Source organism: Myotis nattereri, assembly GCF_964212035.1.
Source record: "Myotis nattereri genome assembly, chromosome: 1".
Lineage (NCBI taxonomy): Eukaryota > Metazoa > Chordata > Mammalia > Chiroptera > Vespertilionidae > Myotis > Myotis nattereri.
The window spans coordinates 58952418-58972611 of record NC_138075.1 but is presented as its reverse complement, the minus strand read 5'-3'; the positions used below and the strand labels follow the sequence as shown (position 1 = coordinate 58972611).

Below are 20194 nucleotides of genomic sequence, written 5' to 3'. Positions count from 1 at the left end.
CTCAACACAGGAGCTGCCCCCTGGTGGTCAGTGCGTTCCCACTGCCAACAGCCCGCGGTCCCTCCCCCTGGCCGGCCAACCTCCCGCAGTCCCTCCCCCTGGCCGGTCAACCTCCCATGACCCCTCCCTCCGGCTGGCCAACCTGCCGTGGTCCCTCCCTCCAGCTGGTCGCCCCAATCGCCCCGATTAAAACCTCCCGATTGGCCCTGGTCGGCCCCGATCAGGACTGGGCGAGATGCCCCAATCGGCCCGATCGCCGGCCAGGCTGAGGGACCCCACCTGTGCACGAATTTGTGCAGTGGTCCTTTAGTATAGTATGTTTTTAGAACATTGCCTTGTAGTTTCCAAAGCTCTAAAAAGGTAATAGTACTTCAAAACTCAGAGCCAATAAATAAAGTCATTTTTCCTGATTCATAGCATTTTGGAGTTATAGAGATTAAAAATTGCCTGTTCTTGTGATGGTGGTTGGATGACTATATATATATTTGTCAAAACTCATTAAACTAGGCCTGGCTCAGTGGTTGAATGTCACCTGTGAACTGGGAGGTCATGGTTCAGTTCCCCGTCAGGGCACATGTGTGGGTTGCAGACTCGATCCCCAGCAGGTGGCGTGCAGGAGGTACTGATCAATGATTCTCTCTCATCATTGATGTTTCTATCTCTCTCTCCCTTTCCCTTCCTCTCTCTGAAGTCAATCTATAATAATAAAAGCATAATATGCTAATTAGACTGGACAGGTGACGACCTTCTGGATGAAGCCGCGGTTGCGAGGGCCGAGCCCCTTGCACGAATTTCATTTTGTGCATCAGGCCTCTAGTAAAAATATATTTTAAAAAAACCTCATTAAACAAAAATGGGTGAACTTTCTTGTATGCAAATTATATAAACCTCAGTAAAGCTAATTTTTAAAAGCCTATCTAACCTCATGAACTTAATGATCAGAAATGTTTCTTTATAGAATAAAACTGATATTGACTTGAATAATTTTAAATATCCTGTTCTCAGTTTCACATACGTTAGCTATAAGTATTAGAGGCATCTTTTTATTTATTTATTTATTAAAATTTTTTGTTTATTGATTTGAGAGAGAGAGGAAGAGAGAGAGGAGGAAAGGAGAAAGAGCGTTTTGTGTGTTCCACTTATTTATGCATTTATTAGTTAACTGTATGTGCCCTGATGGGGATCAAAGCTACAACCTTGGTGTATGGGGACGATGCTCTTACTAATTGAGCTACCTGGCCAAGGCCTAGAGGCATTTAAAAAAATTTTTGTCTCTATAATCAACCTTTAGGGCTATTAAGGAAAATTCTTTCAAGGACTTAAAAAGTTCTATTCATATAGATTCGGCTTTATATCAGAATCCCAAGAAGGAAGCACTTTAGAATAATATAGGACTAGAGCATGTTCTTTATTTCATTTTATTTTATTTTATTTTATTTTATTTTAATATTTTATTGATTTTTCACAGAGAAGAAGGGAGAGGGACAGAGAGCTAGAAACATCGATGAGAGAGATCGATCAGCTGCCTCCTGCACGCCCCCTACTGGGGATGTGCCCGCAACCAAGGTACATGTCCTTTACCGGAATCGAACCTGGGACCCTTCAGTCCGCAGGCCGACGCTCTATCCACTGAGCCAAACCGGTTCGGCAGCATGTTCTTTATTGAAAGGAGTTGATAGTGTCATATTGTCCAGGACCAGCATTCTTCACAAATTGTAGTGACTTGTGCTGTCACATGGTGGGATGGGGTGGGAGATGTCTTGGTAAAGATTCTCAGACTATATGCATACGATACTCCACTCGTTGAACCTCACTCTACCCAACATAGGCTTCCAATTCTAGACTTGTTTTCTTCCCTCAAATAGAATGTCCTTTGGCATCCTGTCTCTTCTTTTCATATTCCAAATCAAGTTTGAACTCTTCTGTCATCATTCAGGTGGCTCCTACCGTCTGTTATCTTATGGTGTCTTTTCACATATTAATGTTTCAGTTCCCAAACTAATTCTAAGATCTCTAATGGCAGGAAATTTTGGCAACCACTAGATCAGGTGTGGGCAAACTTTTTGACTCAAGGGCCACAATGGGTTCTTAAACTGGACCGGAGGGCCGGAACAAAAGCATGGATGGAGTGTTTGTGTGAACTAATATAAATTCAAAGTAAACATCATTACATAAAAGGGTATGGTCTTTTTTTTTTTAGTTTTATTCATTTCAAACGGCCGGATCCGGCCCGCGGGCTGTAGTTTGCCCACAGCTGCACTAGGTAGTCAGTAAATATTGGATGGTTGTTGTTGGTGATATTTTGTACAACTCTTTCTATATTCTGCTTTTTAGACTTTCATGTAATTCTTTTCATTTTCACTTATTTTAAAAATATGTGGCCCTAGCCAGTTTTGCTCAGTGGATAGAGCATCAGCCCACGAATTGAAGGGTTCTGGATTCAATTTTGGTCAAGAGCATGTACCTTGGTTGCAGGCTTGATCCTGGCCCTGGTCGAGTGTATGTGGGGAGACAGCCAATCTATGTGTCTCTTTCACATCGCTGTTTCTCTGTGTCTCTCCACCTTTTACATGTCTTCATTTTGGTACTATTTTCTCATTAACTCTCGTGAGATTATTAATGCTACTTTTGGTGTTTTCTCTGATGAAGAACGCCTTCTTATTTTTCATATTAATATTGTTAAGTAACTGAATTTCAGTACCCATTAAGTCAGGCATTATGTTAGGTGCTCTATCTTGTGAGATAGTATTTCATTTTACAGAGGAGAAGATGGAGGCTCAGAAAGATCAAGTCACTTGTCCAAGGTCGTAGAGCTAATGAATGGTGGAGCCAGAATGTGAACCCAAATTTCTATGAGTCAAAGCCTATATTCTTATGCTATACCTAACTCTTAGTCATAGCAAATATACTCTATAATCATAGCTGTCATTCTTTGTTTTTGTGAAACCGTTTTCATTCTTTTATCATAGAATATCTCCCCCCCCCCCCCAACCCCCCCCCCCCCCCCCCCCCGGCGTTTCCTAATTGTGAAACAGGAAATTTTTGTAACAGAATTAAGATTTCATGTAGATAGTCTTTGGATTAGTTTGTTGTTCTTGTAATTTGACGTTGGTGACTTGGGTGTGGGTGATACTCTAGCAATAAGTTCTTAGCAATCTGATAAGACCTAATCTCCGCTTTAATGTTCTCTAGAGTTTTTCTCATCTCTTTCTTGGTCCTGGTTAGGTTTTTATTTTCCCTTTCATGATTGTGCGAGTAACAGCACTTCCTATGATCTTCAGTAAAGATGTTGCAGTGGGTCACACTACTTGGTTGTGAGAATAGGAACTTTCTTTTTTTAATCTTTATTGTTGAAAGTATTACATATGTCACCCTTTTCCCCCCATTGACCCCATCCAGCCTGCCCCAGGCCTTTAGCACCCTATGGTCTGTGTCCATGGGTTATATACATATATGCATACAAGATCTTTGGTTGATTGCCACCCACCTTCCTCCACCTTTCCTCTGAGATTCCACACTCTGTTCCATGCTTCCATGTCTCTGGATCCACTCTGTTCATCAGTTTATTTTGTTACTTAGATTTCACATATGAGTGAGATCATGTGATACTTGTCCTTCTCTGACTGGCTTATTTCACTTAGCATGATACTCTCCAAGTCCCTCCATGCTGTCTCAAAGGGTAAGAGATTCTTCTTTTCTTACTGCTGCATAGTATTTCATGGTATAAATATACCACAACTTTTTTATCCACTCATTTACTGATGGGCACTTGGGCTGTTTTCAGATCTTAGCTTTTGTAAATTATGCTGCTATGAACATAGGGGTGCATACATTCTTTCTGATTGGTGTTTCGGGTTTCTTAGGATATATTCAAGAGGTGGGATCACTGGGTCAAATGGCAGTTCCATATTTATTTTTTGAGGAAACTCCATACTGTTTTTCATAATGGTTGCTGTTAGGGTCACCAAAGGAGGAACGCATGAGGCCAAAAGGGGTGAAGAATTATAAATTTACTAGAGGTCTGGTGCATAAAATTTGTGCATGGGCAGTGTGGGCGGGGGAATCCCTTAGCCCGGCCTGCAGCCTCTCCAATCCGGGACCCCTCAGGGGATGTTTGACTGCCGGATTAGGCCCGCCCTCTCGCAATCCGGGACCATTGGCTCCTAACTGCTCGCCTGTCTGCCTGCCTGATGCCCCTAACTGCTCCCCTGCCGGCTTGATCGCCCCCTAACTGCTTCCTTGCTGGCTTAATTGCCCCCTAACCTCTCCCCCCTGCCGGACTGATTGCACCCTAACTGCTTCCCCCCGCTGGCCTGATCATCCCCTAACTGGCCTGATCGCCCCTAACTGCCCTCTGCTGCTGACCTGACTGCCCCTAACTGCTCTTCCCTGCCAGACTGATCACCCCTAACCATCTCTGCCTTGGCCCCCGCCACTGTGGCTTTGTCCGGAAAGACGTCTGGAAGATGTCTGGTCTAATTAGCATATTACCCTTTTATTAGTATAGATTAGGTCATCTGGATACCAGATGGGCTGAGCTCCAGAGGTTTTTAAAGGACTCTAGGCTGGCTTTTTCTGGGTGGAGAATTCTCTGTGCAGGTGTGGATTCTGGAAAACTCCGGAGGGGAGAGATAATGGTCTTAGCAAGTGGAATGTGGTCTAAGCAAGTGAAATGTCCATTGTGAAGGGGCCTAAAGGTCAGTTCCCAGGGGAGGGGGCATCGATTCAATTATTTGATCAGACCTAACAGTTGCACCAGTCTGCATTCCCACCAGCAGTATACTAAGGTTCCCTTTTCTCCACATCCTCGCCAGCACTTGTCATTGGTTGATTTGTTGATGGTAGCTATTCTGACAGGTGTGAGGTGATACCTTATTGTTGTTTTAATTTGCATCTCTCTGATGATCAGTGACTTTGAGCATTTTTTCACATGTCTCTTGGCTATCTGAATGTCCTCTTTAGAGAAGTGTTTATTTAGGTCCTTTGCCCATTTTTAAATTGGATTGTTTGTCTTCCTTTTGTTAAGTTGTATAAGTTCCTTATATATTTTGGATATTAACCATTTTCAGATGTATCATTGCCAAATATGTTATACCATACAGTGGGCTCCCTTTTCGTTCGGTTGATGGTTTCTTTTGCTGTACAGAAGCTTTTTATTTTGATATAGTCCCATTTGTTTATTTTCTCCTTAGTTTCCTTTGCCTTAGGAGATGTATCCATAAACATATTGCTATGAGAGATGTCTGAGATTTTGCTGCCTATGGTTTCCTCTAGGATTTTTATGGTTTCACTACTTAAATTTAAGTCTTTTATCCATTTTGAGTTTGTTCTTGTGTTTGGTGTAAGTTGGTGGTCTATTTCATTTTTTTTGCATGTATCTGTTCAATTTTCCCACCACTGTTTATTGAAGAGACTGTCTTGACTCTATTGTATGCTTTTGCCTCCTTTGTCAAATGTTAATTGAGTGTAATGGCTTGTGTCGATTTCCTGAGTTCTCTGTTCTGTTGCATTTCTATGTGCCTGTTCTTGTGCCAGTACCAGGCTGTTTTGTTTATGGTGGCTTTGTAGTATAGCTTGAAATCTGGTATTGTAATTCCCCCAACTTTGTTTTTCTTTTTCAAGATTGCTGCAGCTATTCAGGGCCTTTTTTGATTTCATATAAATTTTTGGAGTATTTGTTCTAGTTCTGTGAAATATGCCCTTGGTATTTTAATGGGGATTGCATTGAATCTAGATTGCCTTGGATAGTATGGACAGTTTAATGATGTTGACTATATCCAATCCATGAAATTACGTGGGTCCCCTTCTCAGTTCTGGTGCTCTCTGCTGGGGGTTGGGGGAGGGCCCAGCTTGGGGATTAGACCCCAGAGTTCTCAGTGGCAACTCCCCACAGCTGAAATACCTCTCTGGAACTTCAGTTGCTGTTTGTGGGTGTCCAGACAGCCCTTTCGTGCCCCTGCCCCTGCTACCAGTCTCTATGCGGTCTCCACTTTTGGTCCTTGGGTATCAGGGTTCTCTCCAGCGAGTTTCCCATTGATTATTCAGAAAGTTTTTCTGTATTTTAGTTGTAATTCAAGTTTGTTCCTGGGAGCCTGCCCGTGCAGCATGCACTTATTCCGCCGCCATTTTTAATCCTCTCCAGAGCTTCTTTTAATAGGTTTCTGTACAGATCCATTTGGTATCAACTCCCGGTCTCTGATGATAGTGTCAACAGAAAAACATCCAAACTTATAGAGAATTTTTATAAATTTATTTCAGCCAAGCAGAGGATACACCTGAAAGCAACATCTCAAGGGACTCAGAATAGGAACTTTCCATATTTTTCCCATGTTCCCAAACACACACATATAGTGTAGGCGCTGGGTAATGATGGGTATACTTAACAATAGAAACCCTAATGAAAGGGCTGAAAAGAGTTGGGAAGAATGAAAAACAATGACGACAGGATTCAGGGGATAGGGCCTTACAGTAGACTATGTGGAGAGAAAGAAGAATATAGGGGTTAAAAACATGAACTAACTCTTCCTGCTAGGTTGAGCCCTGGCTCTACCTTGTAATAGGTATAGATCTTGGGCAACTACCATTTAGGGGCTTCATCATTATATCAGGGGTAATAATATCTATCTCATAGAGTTGTGAGGATTAAACGAGGTGAGGCTTGTAATGTAGTTGACCCATAGTAACTGTCTAACAAATATTCCAATATGAAGGGTGACTAGTATGTCTTCAAATTGAGGAAATAAGGTATTGTTTATGGCTTAGTATATGATTTACATCATATGGCTTGATATTAGGTGGTAGCTCATTCAACAACACAGATAGCCAGTAACACACTTAACTCTAGTAGCTATTAGTTTTTGAGTAACTCTGTGTTTGGCTACAGGACAGAAAATGTTTTGATAGATTGTGTAGAGATATGCACAAAACATAACTTGTATTTCTAATGTCTACATAGCTTTAAGTTGGTGCACACAGTCTCTTTTCCACTTTAGGTATATCCTATGAAATATGTAATTCTGGAATATTTCAGGATGAAGAACTCTTGAAATCTTCCTTACTAGAGGTTTTGATCTTCATATTTTACAATTTGTTTTCATATTTACCTACAACTGGTATCTTTGACACTTAATTTTGGAATATATGATTGCTTTGTTTAAATTCTTGGGAACATTGTGATGAGACTTTTCCCTTCAAATTTTATAGGTTATTTGGCAGTGTCTTTATTTCTACATGAAAGTCATGAACTGTTGCTTCTCCTTGTGAATACAGTTGTAAAGGTACTGTATTGTATGTTGGTTATTATGAAGTCAGAAATTATTTCTGCAGGCACCTGACATTTTTCCTTAGTCATATTGAATTAGATATTTTTGGAAGAAGGTAGGTTTACAGAATGGACGTAGAAAAATCCTTTTATTTATTTATGTATTTATTTTAGATCTTTTAGATCAGTGTCTGTATCTGCAAAATGGGGATAATGATAGAACTTAACCAAGTTGTGAAGGTTGTACGAAACACTATGAAAGTAGTAATAGCTACTGCTGCTGTTATTGTTAGACTTATAACTCAGTTCTCCAGACTCTTAGTTCTGGATATTTCCATGTTGTTGTCTCTTTCTCTGGGATATGTTCTAAAGGGATGTAGATGTAAACTGAATAATTATTTTAAATTCTAAAAGTAACCCTTATAATAAAAGCCTAATATGCTGAGTGTCTAACCATTCATTCGACTGTTCAACCAGTCGCTGTGATGTGCACTGACCAACAGGGGGCAGATGATCCAACTGGTAGGTTAGCTTGCTGCTGGGGTTCAGCCATTGAGACTGGGCGATTCGGACTGACATGCCCTGGAGCCCTCCTGGAGTCCCTCCCCTGCCCTGATCGTGCACCGTTGGCTTGGCCTGCACCCTCTCACAATCCAGGACCCCTAGGGGATGTCGGTGAGCTGGTTTCAACCTGATCCCCGCAGGCCAGGCTGAGGGACCCCACTGGTGCATGAATCCATGCACCGGGCCTCTAGTAGAATATAATTGGAACTGGAATGTACAGATAATAAAAACACAATTTAATCCATACTCACAATATTTTTTCCTGTTAAATTTTTAAAAAATTATTTCTTTGAAAATATATTTTTATAGATTTCAGAGAGGGAGGGAGAGGGCAAGAGAGATAGAAACATCAGTGATGAGAGAGAATCATTGATAGGCTGCCTCCTGCATGCCACCTGCTGGGGATCGAACCTGCAACCTGGGCATTTGCCCTTGACCCAAATTGAACCCAGTATCCTTCTATCCACTGAGCCAAACTGGCTAGGGCTCCTGTTAAATTTTTAATCAAAATTGGTAATGAAGTATAATTGAATTGTTGAGTATTTTCCTGTTTACTTTGTGTCAGTCTTTTGATGTGTGAGTCTGTGTGTGTATAGTACTTTCTGAATTTTAAGTCTTATACTCTATTAAGATTACTAGTAGCTTAAATTTTTCCAAACTTTTAAAAATAGTTTTTCGTTTTCTGTTAAAATGATTAATAAAATTTGTGCATATCTAAATATGTATGAATTCATGCCTTTTATTGTATAGTAGAGGCTTGGTGCACGAAATTGTGCATGGCGGGAGGGGGGGCGGGGGGTGTCCTCAGCCTGGCCTGCACCCTCTCGTGGTCTGGGACCCCTCAGGGGATGTCTGCCTGCTGGCTTAAGCCTGGTCTTCCTGGGGATCAGGCCTAAGCCAGCAGCCAGACGTCCCTCTCGCAGTCTGGTGCTCTCGCAGTCCGGAACCCCTTGCTCCTTACTGCCTACCTTCAGCAGAGGTGGGAAAGGCTCCTGTTATTGCCGCTGCACTCGCCAGCCATGAGTCCAGCTTCTGTCTGAGTGGTGCTCCCACACTGGGAGTGCACTGACCACCAGGGGGAAGCTCCTGTGTTGAACGTCTGCCCCCTGGTGGTCAGTGCATGTCATAGCAATCGGTCATTCTGCTGTTCAGTCGATTTGCATATTAGGGTTTTATTATATAGAATATTTGAGAATTACTTCCTTTTAAACTTTCACTCATTGTTTAACAAGGACAATTCATAAAGTTGGTTTGCTATTAGTTTACAAAGGTTTTAAAAGCTGTTCTAAAGGAAACTACTTGGGCCAGTGTCAGAACAGAAATACAGTTTCCTTTTGGATCAATTGCTTTTTGGCTGTGTTTATTTATTGACTGTTAAAGCAAATGAAACAGAGATATTTCTATAAAAGATGAGGTAAATGTACAACTTAATTATAAAGTTAGTAGAAAACTATTAAGTAAGTGGGGCCATTGCAATGTTGCGCTCACTATACCTAGTTTTAAACTTTGCACTGAATGTTTTCTTTGCTTAATGATTGTGTCAGGACTTGCAGAGCACTAACCTGGTGGAAGTATGTATGGCACTTACTATCGTTAGCCAGATTTTCCCTCAAGAAATGATTCCAGCTGTTCTTCCATTAATAGAAGATAAACTTCAACATTCTAAGTAAGTAAATTCTTTTGGATAGGTGTATATACTATATATATTTCAAAACAAAAATTTATACTAAAAATTTATTATAACTTAGTGCTACTAAGGTAAAGGATATTCTTTGTCAGATAAAATACAAAAATCCCTGATAGCATCGTCCTTTATTTTTACGTGGATTTAGAAAAATACCAGGCAGCTTTCTGAAGTTAAACTGAGAGGCAGTGAGGAGCTTAGTGTCAGGAGTCCTTGGCTTTCCTCCCACTTCTACCTCTAGTCAGCCGTGGGCCTGGTTTTCCCTTGGTTGTGTGGGGTTGCTTGAAGCTTCTTAATTCTCACAAAATGGTTTGAGGATAGAGTCAAATAATGGAAAACATTTAGAAATAATTCAAATGCTATGAATGCAGAGAGCTTCATGTATTGGGGATGCTTTTATATTAAAACTGCAGTATCCAAATACTATTTTATAGTAGAATAAATCCTAATAAACCTTAACTTTTAGTATTTTGCTAATCTTATCCTGTAAGGTTCCGTAACTCTTTCCTTAATGCTTGGCTTGTTTTTTCACCGTACTTGAATTCTTTTGTCTTCACCATACTTGAATTCTTCTTTTTTTTAAATTTTGTTTTATTGCTTAAAGTATTAGAGTATTACATATGTCTCCTTTTTTTCCCCCCCTTGACATTTCCCTGGCCTCCCCTGCCCCCCACATACTTGAATTCTTTTGTTTCTTAACTTTGTAACCTTTAAAGCTAGGAAAAAAATTTCAATTATTTTCTATTTTTCCTTTGTGATTATAGTATTTTAGTTATGCGTACATTCTTGATAAAGATTTATGTGTTACTCAACATTTCTGTATTTCTTATGCCTCTTTAAGTCAGTGTTTTTAGTGTTCTAAGGTTATAAATTGTTGACTTATAGGTTTGTGTTTTTTTTTAAATCCTCACCCGAGGATATTTTTTCTATTGATTTTTAGAGAGAGTAGAAAGGAGAGGGAGAGACAGAAACACTGATGTGAGAGAGAAACATCGATTGGTTGCCTCCTGCACACCCATGACCAGGGCAGGAAGCCTGCAATTGAGGTATGTGCCCTTGACCAGAATCAAACCCTGGACCCTTCAGTCCGCAGGCCAACACTCTATCCACTGAGCCAAACCGTCAAGGGCTGTTTGTTTTTTTAAAACATATTTTTATTGATTTCAGAGAGGGGGAGAGAGAGAGAGAGTTAGAAACATCAATGATGAGAGAGAATCATTGGTCAGCTGCCTCCTGCACACCTCCTGCTGGGGATTGAGCTTGCAGCCTGGGCATATGCCCTGACCAGAATCAAATCATGACCTCCTGGTTCATAGGTTGATGCTCAACCACTGAACCACACTAGCTGAGCATGGTTTGTATTTTTTTTTTAATATATTTTATTGATTTTTTACAGAGAGGAAGGGAGAGAGATAGAGAGTTAGAAACATCCATGAGAGAGAATTATCTAAGAAAAGCTAATATATTATTTCAGCTGCCTCCTGCACACCCCCTACTGGGGATGTGCCCGCAAGCAAGGTACATGCCCTTGACCAGAATCAAACCTGGTACCCTTCAGTCTGCAGGCCAATGTTCTATCCACTGAGCCAAACCAATCACGGCATGGTTTGTATTTTTAAAGAAAAAGCTAAAATGATAGTTTCACTAAGAATGGTAGAATAACTTTATAGGTTTTTCAGACTTGTTATAATGTTTTTTTTAATGTCAAACCTATTAGAACAAATGCTGGGTAATGACAGTTAATTACTGGAAATAATATATTAGCTTTTCTTAGATAATTATAGGTTGATCTGATCATAGCAGAACATATTTTTATATAATATTTTCATACCACCACTCTGTGGTAATCATACATTCTGATTCTTTATATGAAACTAGAGGCTTGGTGCACGAAATTCATACATGGGTAGGGTCCCGAGACCTGGCCAGCAATCAGGGCCGATCGGGGCCTTCCGGCTGCTGGCTGGGGCCTTCCTTCTCTGGCTGCTGGCTGCCAGCCGGGGCCTTCCTTCATTCTCCACCTCCTCCTGGTGGTCAGCGCACATCATTATGAGCAGTCGAACTCCTGAGGGGACACTTTGCATATTAGCCTTTTATATATATACTAGGGGCCCGGTGCACGAAATTCGTGCATTGGGTGTGTGGGGGGGGAGTGTCCCTCAGCCCAGCCTGCCCCCTCTCACATACTGGGAGCCCTCAGGCGTTGACCCCCATCACCCTCCAATAGCAGGAACGGCCCCTTGCCCAGGCCTGATGCCTCTAGCCCAGGCGTCAGGCCTGGGCAGGGGACCCCCAGACCCCTCCGATTGCTGGCTCTGCCCCTTGCCCAGGCCTGATGCCTCGGCCAGAGGCATAGACCCCCCATCACCCTCTGATCGCCTGATCGGCCCCTTGCCCGGGCCTGACGCCTCCGCCAAGGTGTCAGGCTTGGACAGGGGACCCCCATCTCCCCCCGATCACTGGCTCTGACCCCCGCCCAGGCCTGAGGCCTTTGGCCCAGGAATCATGCCTGGGCAGGGGACCCGCATCTCCCTCTGATCGCTTGCTCCACCCCCCGCCCAAGCCTGACGCCTCTGACCCAGGCTTCAGGCCTGGGCAAGGGGACCATCATATCCCTCCAATCCCCGGCTCCGCCCCCCACCCAGGCCTGATGCCTTGCCCAGGCCTTGACCCTCATCACCCTCCGATCACCAATCACCGGATCAGCCCCTTGACCAGGCCTGAGGCCTCTGGCAGAGGTGTCAGGCCTGGGCAGGGGATCCCCAGCTCCCCGCGGTTGCAGGCTCCGCCCCTGCCCAGGCCTAATACCTCTGGCCAAGGCATTAGGCCTGGGCAGGGGACTCCCAGCTCCCCGCGATCTCCCGCTCTGCCCCTGCCCAGGCCTAACACCTCTGGCCAAAGCATTAGGCCTGGGCAGGGGACCCCCAGCTCCCCGCGGTTACAGGCTCCGTCCCTGCCCAGGCCTAACTCCTCTGGCCTAGGCGTCCGGCCCGGGCAGCGGGGACCCGCAGTGGCAGCGGGGGGCGCCGCGATCACGCGGGCTCCGCCCCTGCCCCTGCAGGACGCCTCTGGCTGAGGCGTCCAGCTCAGGCAGCGGGGACCTGCAGCTGCAGCGGCCCCACTGTTGTGGGCTCCGCTTTAGGCCCAGGCAAGGGACCCCTAGCTCCCGGGACTGCCAGCTTCGACCATGCCCAGCTCCCATCGCTGGCTCCACCCCTACTTCCTGCTATCACTGGCCAGGGCAGCAAAGGCGCCTAATTCTCCGATCATGACTGGGGGGCAGGGCAAAGACGGCCCCAGGGCCGCCTTTGCCCTGCCCCCCAGCTCTTAGCTCCCCCCTGGGTCCGATCACTGTCAGTGGCAGGGGGCTTCTTCCTGCTTTCCCTTTCGCCTCCCTGCATTGTGCCTACATATGCAAATTAGCCGCCATCTTTGTTGGCAGTTAACTGCCATTTTAGTTGGCAATTAATTTGCATATAGCCCTGATTAGCCAATGAAAAGGGTAGCGCCGTATGCCAATTACCATTTTTCTCTTTTATTAGTGTAGACTAGAGGCCCGGTGCACAAAAATTTGTGCACTCAGGGGGAAGGGGGTCCCTCAGCCCGGCCTGTGTCCTCTCACAGTCTGGGACCCCTCGGGAGATAATGACCTGCTGGCTTATGCTTGCTCCCGGGTGGCAGAGGGCAGGCCCAATCCCTAGGTGCAGCCCCTGGTCGGGCTCAGAGCGGGGCCGATTGGGGAGTTGGGACGCCGCCTGCTGTCATGCAGAGAGCAGGGCGGATCGGAAGGTTGCGATGCCACCCTCTGTCATGCTCAGGGTAGGGCCGATTGGGGGGTTAGGGCACCACCCCCTGTCACACTCAAGGCAGGGTCGATGGGGAGGTTGTGGCGCCACCCCCTGTCACGCATAGAGCAGGGCCAATCAGGGGTTTGGGGTGCTGCCCCCTGTCACGCACAGAGCAGGGCCCATTAGGGGGTTTGGGGCTCCGTACCCTGTCACGCACAGAGCAGGGCCCATCAGGGGGGTTGGGGCTCCATACCCAGTCACGCACAGAGCAGGGTCAATCAGGGGGTTGGGGAGCTCCCCCCGTCACGCACAGAGCAGGGCCCGTGTGGGGGGGGTGGGGCGCCGCCCTCTATCACTCACAGAGCAGGGCCGATCAGGGGGTTGGGGCGCTGCCACTCTCACACTCAGAGCAGGGCCGATGGGCAGGTTATGGCTCTACCCTGACACACACAGAGCAGGGCCCGTGGGGGGGGGGGGGGTTGGGGCGCCGCACCCTGTCACACACAGAGCAGGGCTCGTGGGGGGGGGGGTTGGGGCGCCGCACCCTGTCACATACAGAGCCGCAGGGCGATCAAGGGGGGTCTAGGAGCTCCCCCCTATCAGGCACAAAGCAGGGCTGATCAGGGGGTTGGGGTGCCTTCCCCTGTCATGAACAGAGCAGGGCGGATAGGGAGGTTGTGGCCCCACCCCCTGACACACACAGAGCTGCAGGGCAATCAGGGGTTTTGGGCGCTTCCCCCTGTCACACTGATCCCGGTGCCGGGAGGCCTCGCGGCTCCGCTGATCCCGTGGCTGGGATGCATATTACCCTTTTACTATGTAGGGTAGAGGCCTGGTGCACAGGTGGGGGCCGGCTGGTTTACCCTGAAAGGTGTCCTGGATCAGGGTGGGGGTCCCCACTGGGGTGCCTAGCCACCCTGGGTGAGGGGATGATGGCTGTTTGCAGCTGATCACACACCCTTCAGGGTGGGGGTCCCCACTGGGGTGCCTGGCCAGTCTGGGTGAGGGGCTGAGGGCTGTTTTCAGGCTGGCGGGTGACTGAAGCTCCCAACTGCTCCTTTATTTCTTTTTCTTTTTTATTCTGGGCCAGCTTTAGCTCTGGCTCCAGCTCTGAGGCCTCTGCTGCTGAAAGCAGGTATCTGGTTTTTTTGGGTTCTATAATCGAAACACTGTATCAACTCCAGCTCTGAGATCCCGGCGGGCTGAAAGCAGGTTTCTGGGGTTTTGTTTAGCTTTTATATTTGTAACAATGTTTCAAACTGCAAGCTCAGAGGCCGGCAAGGCAGGCAGGGAACGTTAGTTTCCTCCGTCACTGAAGCAAGCAAGCCTCATGTTAGCTTCAAGCTGCCTGGCTGCCGGCTGCTACCTTGGCTGGCAGTTAATTTGCATATCGCCCTGATTAGCCAATGGGAAGGGTAGCGGAGGTACGGCTGATTACCATGTTTGTCTTTTATTAGATAGGACTAGAGGCCCAGTGCACAAAAATTTGTACACTCGGGGGGGTCCCTCAGCCCAGCCTGTGCCCTCTCCCAGTCTGGGATCCCTCGAGGGATAATCACCTGCTGGCTTATCCACGGGAGGTCCGGATGGAGGCGGGGTGGGTGGTGGCTTGCGCTGTCCCGCCCTGGTGCCCCGGGTCACACACTGGAGGCCCGGATGGTGGTTCGCACTCCCGCCCCGCCTGCAGTATGCAAATTTAATGGCTATCTTTGTTGGTTTAGTTTGCATACTCTTCTGATTGGCTGATGGGTGCAGTGAAGGTACGGTCAATTAGCATCTTTGTCTTTTATTAGTGTAGATAGATTCTTCTGGGAATTGATTTTTTTTTCTTTATTGCTTCCCATTTACCCTTTTAAGTTTTTTCTTACTGTTTCCCATCTACTCTAATTTCAAATCCTGGACTTCCTGTCTTCTACTAGTTAAAGTTTAGACTTGAAACTCTGATTCTGCAGTTATGGCTATATCTATTCCATGTTATAGAGTGAAGCTAAAGAATATGGGACAGAGCTACAGGTAGGCTAGTGGATGTCACAAAGAAGATGTGAGACAGGGTTTGGACTCGACTTTGAATCCCTGCTGTATTGTGGCATGCCAGATTTAGAGCTCGAATCCACGTCTCTTCACACATTGTTTGCGGGTAGTTTTTATTGCGTGCTAACAGGTGGCACGGGCCATTTTTGCTAATTTTTTGCACAAATGGCAACTTTCAGTAAAATTACGATAACTTTAGTTTACGTATATATGTTACCCGCATTCTACCGCTAGTCTATAAAAAACGTATTAATACGTGTTCCGCGCTGCTCTACTACCAGTCAACGTAAAACGTATAAATACGTTTCCTGCATACAATGTGTTAAGGTCTTGTGTTAGTACCATCACTTAGGGCCAGGCTTAGGCATTCCTGAGCATGTTCAGAGTTCATTTTTTTCTGATCTCATTTACCTGCTCTCCCAGATTAATTAATATTGCTTAATATCCACTAGCAATACATTGGGATGTTGTTTACAGTCACCATAGTATTAATACTAATGACAAGTGTGTTAATTTTTTCTACGTGAAAATAATTTTTCATCATGGCATAGTTTGGCTAGGAAGATATGAGTTGCTTGTTAATGGAATTTAGCAGAAGCTAGATGACCATTTGTTAGGAATCTTATGAAAGGAATTATTGAATAGAACACAGAGGATTGCTTTGAATAATCTCAATTTTGATATTCTCTGATTTTAAGTAATAGCAGTAAAACTTAAGCATCATGAACAAAACTCTGGCTATTAAAACAATAACAAAACAATGCCAATGCAAAACCCAAACTACAGACATGTTACCATTTTAAAACTTAAACATAAAGCTCTGGCTATTAACAAAACAATGCCAATGTGTAAACATTTTTAAAACTAGTAAGAATAACAAAACAGTGCCAATGCAAAACAGCAATAAGTGAGTTTCTGCTAAATGAAAGTTTCTTTTGCTGATTTACTCAGAGTCCTCAGACTTGGCTGCGCAAAATTTTGCAGAAGCCTGGCAGCTATCCAATGCTAGCATAGCCAGAAACATGACTGAGGGAGTAGCTTCCACATCTTGTTTTTCTACCATCTGCTGGGCCTCCGTTGTTAACTTCTTCAGCTGACCCCATGTTGGCACCTCGGTCCCTTGCATAGCCTTCGTCATCTTCCTTTTCCGTATTGCTGTCATCGGGGCAACTCTCAGTCTTTTGAGCGAAGGGATGAAGAGACAAGGAGCTTCTCTGGGTCCATTGTGGTGACACACGTAATGCTCTGGCCCTCAAATAGGCTGCGCTGCTCCTTCTGGAAAGATACAAAACACAACCTCTTCCCCACATTAACTAGATCCGGTAAAACTCTTGTCTGGTTTGTGCATCACTCCACTGGGCTACCTAGGTGGAGGCTATTGCACTGGAGGCTCAATGCCTTTTGGCTTCTGTCTGTATTGTAATTCAAAAAACTTAACACATAACATTCTTCAACTTAACACACAGCATTCTTCTCCCCCCTTTTTTTGTTTTTATAGTTCCATTTTAAGAGTAGGATTGGCTCTTTCTGCTATTGCCTGAGTCCTGATCTATCACCCCAGGGAGAACTTGCCAATTCTGCGCTTCCCGGGGTGGCATGATAAAGATTTACTGAGCTGGCTGGAAAGGCTGCAGTGGGGTTAAGGATAAGGCCCCTACTGTTTGGTGGGGCCAGCCCTGCTTGAAGTTTCCCTGCCTAGGTGGCATTGGTTGCCACAGCACCCCCTTTCTTTTTCTGCTGACAAGTGAATGCAGCAGCTGATACTATTCCCCGAATGTAGGCTGGTCCAGTGTCAGCACAAACACGAATCTCTAAGTTGTTTTCCTACCTTCTCCCATGTCTCTACATTTACCTTTCCTTCCTCAGGAAACCATGGGCCCTTTTTACTTACAAAATCCAACAAATCGAAAAGCTCTTGATACCTCACAGAACAGCCCTGTGCTTGGAGCATAGCCTTAAGCATGGATACGTATATACGATCCTGAATTTCCCATGTTTTACACCTAGTTATATCACTGAACTTCGCTCCTTACCTTCCGTCTTGTTTTCTGCATTTGTTTCACTGGAGCGTCCTTTCACCTGACAACTGTAGTTCCCCCGAACTCATGCCCCACTTTGGGCGCCACATGTGCCGAGCCAGCTCCGCCAAGGGTTTGAAAGCCTGAGTGAGGGCGGTGAAGGATGAAGAAAGGACAAAGAGAATAAGCTGGGTCTTGGTGGATCTTCCTGTCCCTGGCTGAGGCCACAGAGAGAGATCCAGAGGCAAGCTGAGCCTTTATTTTATAGCCAGAGGTAAACAAGGTAGTGGTCACCATAGTTACAATGTTCTTGTGAGATTCACCTGTTTTGGCAGCACTTGCTACTTCTCCCTCAGCCCATTAGCTTCCCAGATAAGATCTAGGGAGGGTCATAAGGTCAAGCCTAATTATACTAAGAGGACTGTGCCCTCTAAGCTGGGACTTGTTGGTGGCTTTGCCAACAGGTCAGTCCGAGGCTTAACCCTATAGCGGCGCCCTACATTTAAGAAAGGAAATTAATGAATGTGTATTTCTCTTTTTAGATTAAGGTGATAGCTAATATATTGAAATCATTTGGTCTGTAATCTTTTAAAATTAAATGCCTGAAAATTCAGATGGTTTGTTCAGATTTCATTTTTTATCTTTAGGGAGATTATACGAAGAAAAGCTGTTCTGGCATTATACAAATTCCATCTCATTGCTCCTAATCAAGTACAACATATCCATATTAAGTTTCAGAAAGCACTTTGTGACAGAGATGTTGGAGTCATGGCTGCTTCCTTGCACATATACCATAGGATGATTAAGGTAAGTTGAAAATTTCAGTAGTTGACATTAGAAAAACATAATTATGGCATAATAAAAAAAACCCTCAGATTTTTCAGTCAAATGCTTAATTTCAATGTTTTATTACTGACTTTTATTTGTTAAAAAAAAAAATATATATATATATATATATTTTTTTAATATATTTTATTGATTTTTTTACAGAGAGGAAGGGAGAGAGATAGAGAGTTAGAAACATCGATGGGAGAGAAACATCGATCAGCCGCCTCCTGCACATCTCCCACTGGGGATGTGCCCGCAGCCCAGGTACATGCCCTTGACCGGAATCAAACCTGGGACCCCGCAGTCCGCAGGCCGACGCTCTATCCACTGAGCCAAACCGGTTTCGGCTGTTAAAAAATATATTTTTATTGATTTCAGAGAGGAAGGGAGAGGGAGAGAGAGATAGAAACATCAGAGATGAGAGAGAATCATTGATCAGCTGCCTCCTGCACACCCCCTACTGGGGATCAAGCCTGAAACCTCAGTATGTGCCCTTGACCAGAATCCAACCCAGGACCCATCAGTCCATTGGCCGACGCTCTATCCACTGAGCCAAACCAGCCAGGGCTATTATTGACTTTTAAATAGTAATCTTTGCAAGTTGTTGATAGCTTTAGTAGTAGACACATTATAGAATTAGTCTTTTTTTTTTAAACTCTCACCTGAGCATATGCTTTTTTTATTGATTCTAGAGAGGAAAATAGAGGGAGAGACAGAGAGAGAAACATCCATGTGATTGTGATTGGTTGCCTCCCATATGCACCCTGACCAGGGATTGAACCCATGACCTGGGTATGTGCCCTGACTGGGAATTGAACCTGAGAGCAACCAGTGCTCCAACCATTGAGCAACACCTGCCATGGCAGTCTTTTTTTTTTTTTTTTTAATGCCTAAAATTTTTTCATGTTACTGAAGAAGCATAGAAAAATGATAGGTAGGAAAGCGATTGAAATTTTCAGATTTGTGGTTTTTTAAGTAGTGATTGTGTTTTATACAACTTTATGTGATGCATAACAGCTTATAGAAATGAGCAGAGCCTGTAGGGGTTTTGCAAGGTAGAGACTAGTGTTGATGCCATACATTGATACTATATCAGAAAAGCTAGGAGGGTTGAATGGTATGGTAAAAACATTTTCTAATTGGTGACATGGATTTCTACTAATTCGGCCACAGTGAATTGCCTGAAACACTTTATATCTGAAAGTATATATTTGTGAGAGATTTCATGAGTACCTCATAATGAAATGGAATATGCTGTTGAATTCAATTTAAAATTATAGAATTGAAGGTATCTTTAATGCATTGTGTTCTAGAACAATATGATATAAATAGATATTTGATATTCAATCTTATTTTTCCTCTAACATTTACTAAACTTTGAAAGAGCTATTATTTCCTTTAAAAAAATGTGTTCTTGATATGTAATAAAATTATGATGACGAATTCAGTGTTCATTTTGAGGAATGTGTATTTAATTCCCCCAGGCCAAGAGATTAGTCAGATATATAATTAAGGTACACTCATTCAGAACCCCAACATATTTAAGTACTGTAGGGCTGATTAGTTTTTAATAGACAGATTCACTGACTTTGGAGGGCTTAAATGTTTGAGTAGTCTTAGCTGGGCTCTATACTCTTCTACCCAGAACACATTTAGCTCATTTACATGGTAAGACTTTTGCAAAGTTTAGAGATTGCAAACAGGTCTTAATTTTCCTCAAAAGTAGAGATATTACAGCCCTTTTTCAGTATGCCAGTTCTCTTTACCTTTTTATTTATTGCCAGTATTGACTATTAAAGGTTCTATATAAAATGTAATTATAAGAACTTTTGAAATGTGATTATACTGTGTGTGGGAACAAGTAGGGAGTGGTGGAAGTTTTTTGGGGGATGATTCAGCTTTGGATCAGTGGCCAGAGGAGTTTCATCATGGAAGAAATTAATCAGACTGGAACACTTTCATTAAATGTGAACATGGAACTTCTAAGACAACATGTATTAAGTTAGATTCTATATGGCAT

General features: G+C 44.2%; 1 protein-coding gene across 1 annotated transcript in view; it reads left to right on the top strand.

Moving 5' to 3' along the window:
* The window catches only part of AP4E1 (adaptor related protein complex 4 subunit epsilon 1), a gene marked incomplete at its 3' end in the record, with an annotated part of 71544 nt that overhangs the window by 7452 nt on the left and 43898 nt on the right, over positions 1 to 20194 (top strand). The window contains exons 4-6 of the mRNA XM_081097982.1: positions 7204 to 7277; positions 9370 to 9491; positions 17994 to 18153. Of these exons, the coding sequence (XP_080954108.1) occupies positions 7204 to 7277; positions 9370 to 9491; positions 17994 to 18153 (356 nt within the window). The remainder of the gene's footprint in view (positions 1 to 7203; positions 7278 to 9369; positions 9492 to 17993; positions 18154 to 20194) is intronic.